The following is an 8,311-nucleotide window of genomic DNA, read 5'->3' as shown; positions in this document are numbered from 1 at the left end:
TCTCGAACTTTGGTTTCTCGAATAAATTGATTATCCAGAAATGGCACATCGGGCGTCGCTGTGGACATGCGTATAAAAAATATTAAATAAATTGAGTTGTATATTGTTGTATAATACAACTTTTATAGACTTAATTTGTTCATAAAATCACTAAACATTGTAATTAGGCTAAAATCACTAAAACATTGTAATTTTAAATCAATCTGCGCTACTCCTAATAAAAAAAGTCAATACATGTTGCTCGGTAACTGCGAATTTATCATATTAAGTTAAGCAACTGAAAACATAAAAAAATGCAAAGGAGTATGCATTGTTAAGTTTAAAAAACATTCTCAAAAGCATGAATTTACATTTTTTGAATTGTTTTAATTCCTTACCTTCACCCACCGTGCAACAATTAACCCGCTAAGATCGATAGATAGTTGCCCACCTTGTTTCTACAGGCCCTATGAGAACTGTCAAATCCAGTTGAATCCCCGGTTTGTTTACATTTTTTTACACTACAGGAATTCACAATATTCCACGCGTAAAGTTAAGTTAAGTGCTAAGAATTATGCAGTAATTAAGCCTTGCTCAAACAAAACTGTACTCTTCAAAGATCATATCAATGATGTTGATATAATACGAACGTGTTTAGCTTTAACGTGCACCAATTATAAAGAATACCTCCATGATGGCCGGTGTAAAGAGTGAGGTGATTTATCTCGGCGACAAGGACCTTAACCGCAACCGGAACAACCGCGATCAGTCACCGGAGAGACAGATCAAGGTGCTGTTTTTCGACCTGACACACTACAACCGAACCACTCAGTTCCTGCTATGCTGTGCCGGTGTGTTTGTCCTCTATCTGGTGTATGGGTACATGCAGGAGTTAATATTCACGCTGGAAGGATTTCGCCCGTACGGATGGTATTTAACGTTGGTCCAGTTTGCTTACTACACCGCGTTTGGGTACATTGAACGATCGCTGGAGAAAACGACCGTTCCGCGTTGCATTCCGATGAGGACGTACGCGTTACTAGCCTTTCTAACCCTCGGTACGATGGGTCTGTCCAACTCGAGCGTGGGTTACCTGAACTACCCCACGCAGGTTATTTTCAAGTGTTGCAAGCTAATACCCGTCCTGGTGGGAAGTGTGCTGATTCAGGGCAAGAAGCACGGCCCAATGGATTTCTTCGCCGCTTTTGCCATGTGCCTTGGGTTGATCCTGTTCACGCTGGCCGACTCGAAGGTGCAGCCCGACTTCAACAGCTTTGGTGTGTTCTTAATTTCAATGGCTTTGCTGTGCGATGCAGCGATCGGAAATGTCCAGGAGAAAGCGATGAGGGAGCATCGGGCACCGAACAATGAAGTCGTCATCTACTCCTACGGCATTGGATTTGTGTATCTGGCTGTGATAATGCTACTGTCCGGGCATCTGGTAAAGGGGGTCGTATTCTGTGCCGAGTACCCGATGAAAACGTACGGTTATGCGTTCCTGTTCAGCTTAACCGGCTATCTGGGTATTCAGATTGTACTGACGCTGGTACGGACGTGCGGTGCACCGCTGGCAGCCACGGTTACGACTGCGCGGAAAGCTGTGACGATTGCTTTGTCATTCGTGTTCTTCAGCAAACCATTCACCATACAGTAAGTAATACATTTGCTTTCTATCAAACAATTAAAATTTAAATGTCTTTCCTTCCATTTTAGATATCTCTGGTCCGGACTTATCGTCGTGTTCGGGATCTATCTGAACGTTTACAGCAAACGCAGCAAACTTACCTTTGCCGATTTGGGCCGGATGCTCAACACGGTTTACCGAAAAATATCCCGACAGCCGACAAAGGACGGTGCCAAAACGTCTCTGCTGGAAGTGTGATTCTGCTCCGATGCGGGGCTTCATTAGTTATAGCTATAGCAAACAATATTCCAAACTACGACACGCTTAGATATAGGTCAGGTTTAAAGTAGATGCGCTAAAAAAGGGAATGAAACAATTTTCGGATTGTTTAAACAAGTTAAACGTAAATGGTACATTAGCAAGTGTAAAGGTAGTCGATTGCCTTAGCGTTGCGCTATTATCATGCACTACAGATAGGTAAAATCTTAATTTTCTCTGAGTCGGATAAACCCAAATTTTAAATTTGAAAAATTGCGCAGGATGAATTGCAGAATAGTTCCTCCACACTTTTCATCATTGTTTAATGAAAGTTGTGGAACCCTAATAGAGAACATTCGGGCAACCCCTAGGAAATTGAAGACTCGATTGTAGTTTGCAAAAGCAACCCAAGGAAAACTACGAAAAAGACCCGTGATATTTGCTATAATTTATGTGGTAAACATCACAAAACTGCAAAAAATACCTAATAAAACTACGAGAAAACTTCAAGCACTTCAAGCAATTGAAAAGTCGACGAAAATTTCCTGAAAAACTTACGGTAACAGCTGTGAAAAATTGTAAAATTTCCGCATGGAAAACGAAAAAGGAAAATTGTTGGTAAACTTAAAAAAATATCGATCTGAACGAAAAATCGATAGAATAATTCCGAAATACCTCGATAGATGCGGTATAACCAGAGGAAAAATATTGGAAAACCAATTGATCATGACATACAAACTGAGACTTGTACAACAAACGAATAATTTTCCTAAAATTTGATCGTTCCTGAATGATCTGAAGTATTGGTAGTACTCGGCAGATGTTGTACGTTGTTTGGATCACTCTGGAATAATCAGAGAAGTCCGGAGCATCGTGGTATCAACTCCTTGATCGATACTGGGTACGTCTCTGGAGTCGATTCCACATTGGATTTCGCAGTTGTCAGCAGCGTCGGTATCGAAATAGATTCGTAGATCCACTCTAGCGTTCCCATCACCGGATCGGATGTAATGGAACATGGTGTGCGAAGCGTAAAGAATTGGATAAAAGTTCAATGCGAAGAAAACATCTACTTGTCTAGTTCTAGTTGAATTCTACGAGTTGAGAAATTCTACTACCAAAGTACGATCGTAACTTTAGATAACAACCTAACCAGCGAAATCCGGAGGCGCATGAGGAATCGTGCCTACTATGGGCTGAATCCAGATGCCAGATTCTAGAATCCAGAAGGCTCCAACAAGACATGAAACGTAGCTAAGCCAAGAGTGGACAAATTCAATTCAATTCAAAGCGCTCAACTCAAATATATTGCACTCTGATACGAAATCCTCTATGTCGAACTCATACCCTGCAAGGATGCGATCAAGGGTCGCTTGGCATAGAACTACACTGCGAATCTGTTAGCTGGATCAAGATTGACCTGCCGAAGATTGGATGCAGCCAGTCGTGGATGAGAATTTAGTTTTTTTGGAAACGGATTGGTAACTTCACCATTACAACATGACTTGCTTAACTATGAGTGGATCGACAACAGGCTATATCTGTCGGTTATTAAGTCGTTGCCTGAGAAGATAGAATTATTCCCAACAACTTTCTCCGATCCGTTCGCAACAATTGTCGATAACTTCTGACCAAAACGCATTCATACTATTTTTGTTGTCTTCAATTTTCACTTTAATTTCCATTGTTTGTTTCATTCCACCACTGTTTTGGTTTTCCTTGTGTTTTCTTCTATACGTACGAATTAATGCTGGCTATCCTGCGAGAGAAAAAACAAAAATAGACACACACACACACATACCAACAACATCCTCGTTACTACTTTCTTCTTGTGCAAGAGGCATGTGTTTTGTTGCACTGATTCTCATATTTTTGCCGGGCGTTTTGTAACCGATCGATCGTGCTCTGTTTTTAGTATATAATCGGGTACAGAACAAGAAAACCATTAAAACACCGAGTTCTTATACTCCGATACGCCACGCTTGTACCCGATTCTGTGGTTCATTTTGTGGATGTTTGCGGGACTCGTGGGGATCCATATTTTTACAAAGTCACTTAGGCGCCATCCTTTTCCCCCATTTACTGCTGGGTGGTGGTGGTAGTGATCATCAAAAAGACGCACAACATGTTGTGTCCAGGCATTGTTGCAAGCTTGTTTTTCATTCCACAGTATTCACGCACTAGTTTTTTCCTACTACACTTATCTACTATTTCTTCGTCTGCTTCATCTTCCTATATGTGGCTCATTTGCGCATTTGTGGAACACGATTGATTGTGTAGAACCCATTAGGACAATGAACCTTCTGCCATACTCTCGGGATCATTCGTATGTACTTAAAACCAAATCAAGAGAACATGCTAATTTATACTGCTGGCTGCTGGCATGGCATGGCGGCAATAGATACTGGTAGGATTGACTGTAAAGTGTGGCATTTGCGTTTGTATGTTGTGTGCGCACATTTGTGCACGTATGCTGGTAAGGAATCCTCACCCTGTATAGTTATAGTTGCGTGTTTTGTCTCCACACCATGCTATAAGAAATGGTTTATGGATGAGAGGATGTTTTGTTCGCATTTCGCTTTTGCAATTCTATTTACCCATTTGATTTTTTTTGTTCTTTTGCTTATTTAAATTTCCTTTTACTGACTTTCTTGTTTGTATAAAATGCTCCACCTCTGCACACAGCGTTCGTTTATAATAATTTGCATTAGTAAAAAATTCTTTCCCCTTTTTCCGATTGTTCTATTATTAATATATATATATATGCTACAAGTGTTTTTTTTAATTTTCTTTCGATTTACTTTACGCTTATTGATTTGTGTTGGTTGGTTTTGTTTTGTTTTTGGTAGTTTGATAACTGTGACGTTCCACTTTTCTTTTTGTTCCTTTCAAAAGAAACTTCGATCTTTTAACTTCTTCGGTAAAACACGTTCGTATTAGTAGTATTAACTGTAGTTTACTGGTTTTTGTTCCATTTTCTTGTTCTTTCTGTTTAATTAGTAATCACTTATTTGTATTTTTTTCTTTTTCTTCTGTTGTTGTATCTTTACCATAGCTTTCTGTGTGAAAATGAGTAAAAGTAGCTAAAGTTGTGGGTGTGTATTTTTTGTAGATGTTTGTGATAAGGTAATGGGGTTTTTTATTTTAAATCTTCAAACATTTTTTCCCTTTGATCTGTTGCTTTCACTTTCTATCTCTCTATCGCTCTCTTTAGTGTAAAGGTAAGTGTCAAAGGTGTGCTGCTGCTTTAGCTGGTTTAGTGGCTGGTTTTGTTGATTGGAAACGTTTCATTATGAAATACCATTTTGTTCCTAAAAAAACTCCGATGCTTTCTTTATTTCACTGTACCTTTGGTCGGAATAGATTTGCTCTCTAGAGTAAATGGCTTGGGTGCAGAGTTATGGTTGTGTGTGTGTGTTTATGTATGGAATCCCTTTGTTTTATAGTGGGTTATAGTGTTTAGGTTAAAAAAACGGTATCATAACAAGACTTCGCGCGTACACACGTGTCCGGTTGGTGGCTGCACAAAGAGCCAGGCAATGGGTATAAATGTCCTTCTCCTAATATCCTGTTTGTGTTGGCTATTTCTTCACTACGAAAACGCAAAAAAAACCTTTATAGTTGAAAGATTGTTTCTGTTCAATTGTGGGCCAGACGGATGTTTGCTTTTGTTCATTGTCTTCCCAGCCAAAAATGGATCAAAACCACACGCATCAAGCAACGATCAACGTGCAAGGAAGGACAGAAACACACGCACACGGGAGGTACTTGTAAAAAGGTTATCCCCTTGTCTTTCTTCCTACAAATCGTCATCATATCATACTAAAGATCGCGGAGCTACTAAATTTTCCCGATCGATGCCGCCCGATCCCAACAATCGATCATTGAAAAAAGGCGACCCGAATAGTGAGACACACGGCGGCAGATGTGCGTATGGTCAGAGTTGATGATGTTGATGATGTACTTTTTGGGGAGAAGTTTGGCGTTTCAAGTGTTTTTGTTTTTATTTTCGTTTTCACCATTTTTCCTGACTGCATCTGGTACAATCCTATAGCTGCGTTGATTAATGGTACTGTGTTTCTTCCACTTTTCGATCCATTTTCACTTACATATGCTCGAATATATCTAATTTAATTTAGAGTTTACTTTATGCTTTAGTTACGCGTACCATGTAATGTCTCTACCTTCGTATATTGGATTTTTTTTCTCTCCCTTATGTTTAGCTGTAATAGTAGCAGCTGTGACGTTTTGGGTGGTGTGTGCGCGATGCTTTTTCCTCCTGTTGTGTATGTTTTACCTTCATTCCTAAGTTCATTTCGTTATTGATAAAATTGACATCCCGGCATGGATGCCTTCTTGTGTTTGGATGTGGTGTGGATGGGTTGTGATCGAAACCTGTCGAAATGCACATGTTCATTATTGTATCCGGTTCGGTTTATGCTCTTGTTGTTGTATATCATCGAGGAAATAACTACTACATTTGTTTTTGTTTTTATGTATATAAGTTTCGACTTTGCGCTTTTTCCGTTCTTCGCTAATGCACAACACTACAAAACAGACTTACAAAACACGTATCAAAAAACAACCGACTGAAGTAACAGGAAGAAGAAGTTTTGAGGAATTGTAAATTAGTAGGCAGAGTTCACTATGTGCGCGTGTGTACCCTTTTCTCTCTATGGCAGTTTGAAGACACATATGATTCTCAGAGGATAGTGGCGCCATTGTTCCATAATAGGGAGGGGTTTGATTTCCTCCCATTGCGCACAGAAAAGACTCAATCTTCGTTTTGTCAATTCATAAAAATATGTATGTGTAGATAAAACAATAAAAAAGAAGCATGGATAATACTAGCCACTCTTGTCAGAGCTTTTCGTAGAGAGGACAACAACTCCTAGTGGTATCATCACGCCCAGTAGGGGACTACAGATTTGCCTTCGATTTGTTACAGTTTACATACAAAACAAAAAAACGTAGGATAAAAATGTCTTTCTTTGTGCAGTTCAATTCTAAAAAAAAATAAACAACCGCTCAAAATCGATGTCGAAACCGATAAAAAAGAAACTACAGCAAACAAACAGTTCCTTAAGACATTTGTCCTATCGGTGATTATCCAGTTGTTCTAAACCTTTTTGGTTTAATGCTTTCACTTGTTTGGCGTTTTCATTATGTTGTGAGATTGATTTAGTTCTGTTCTCTTCGAACGCTGTCTAGTCTTACATCAAGAGTAATCGAATTTACCACACATAGTATGAAAATGTGCAGCGCGCGCAGTTGAAGGAAACGAAAGCTGTAGAGACAGAACAAACAAACAAAAACCTATTTATATTAATTACACAAATAGCGCTCCTACACTGCCCAATCATAACTAGCCCAATACACCCAGCGATGTGCGATCGTGGTATGATCGTTCATTGTAATATGCACATTACTTCCTTGGACTTTTCTTCCGTTTATAAAATAAATCTCAAAACCTACGTTTACACAAGTTTAGAATTAGAAGAATAACATTTGAACTTTGGTTTTTTTTTCTTTCTTTTTTCTCTTTCCCCCCGCTTCCCTGTCTGCGCTTCTCTTGTCACTCTTATTTCACGAAAGTTCCGTAACGTCACACACGTATTTATGTGGGTTGGACGAGAAAGGGCGGGAAAGGTGGACTACAGAGAGCGGGTGGGAAAGCGAGAGTTCCGTCACGTGCGTTTGTGGGTCTTTTCCATTCACAAAAGCGATACCTATCATCGATCTTTGCTCTAGTTAACTGCTAACCGATCCTCGGATAGTTTCGCCTCGTATCTGTCTGCAAATCGTCATCGTCTTTTACCATGCTCCTTTCTCATGTCTCCCCTTATCTCTCTCCATCGATTAGCGTGTGGAGAAAAAGTTCCCGAATATTCTGTTTTAATTACTACTACTATTCTTTTTTACTTTCTTAAGCAATATGATCATTTTAAAAACTAATAACGTTCAGGAAAAGCCTGTACCCCACTGTACTCCTGATTCTTCTTTCTACGCGACGCACGCGCGCTAGTTTTCTTAACGTTCTTATTTATTTTCTTTTCATGCATCTTCACGTTTTAACTTTTTTACGCGCAAAAAGATAACATAAATTTCACGTGTCATCTCATCTCTCTCCTGTCGAATTAGAAGCTACGGGGATCGAGTCATTGTCATGTTGGCGCTGTTACGATTGATTGTGTTCGAGTGCCACACAGCAGCGGTCGTTTCTGGTGCACTAAATACACCCCGGTTGAATATGTTACTAAAATATTTGTCATACCTAAGAGTACTTGTAGTTTCCCACATCGGTAAATGCGCGCAAAGTTGTGAATAATAGAGATGTGTATGTGTGATCACACAAGCTCATCATCATCATCGGCCATCCACACCATTGGGGGGATGTTACCCATTAGATTAGACAGCATTTCAATGTATTGGCAACTGGAGCTGAACGAT

At 39.6% G+C, this 8,311-nt stretch overlaps 1 protein-coding gene across 1 annotated transcript; it reads left to right on the top strand.

Moving 5' to 3' along the window:
• The first annotated feature begins 673 nt into the window (after nt 1–673).
• LOC128713746 (adenosine 3'-phospho 5'-phosphosulfate transporter 2) lies at nt 674–1,861 on the top strand. The gene is made up of 2 exons (XM_053808613.1): nt 674–1,629; nt 1,693–1,861. Exons 1-2 carry the CDS (start codon nt 674–676, stop codon nt 1,859–1,861), a joined length of 1,125 nt encoding a protein of 374 aa, XP_053664588.1.
• Nucleotides 1,862–8,311: the final 6,450 nt, after the last annotated feature.

The sequence above is a fragment of the Anopheles marshallii genome, chromosome 3, assembly GCF_943734725.1.
Source record: "Anopheles marshallii chromosome 3, idAnoMarsDA_429_01, whole genome shotgun sequence".
Taxonomy (NCBI): domain Eukaryota; kingdom Metazoa; phylum Arthropoda; class Insecta; order Diptera; family Culicidae; genus Anopheles; species Anopheles marshallii.
Note: the sequence above shows the minus strand (reverse complement) of the source record. Positions and strands in the feature narration are given on the sequence as shown.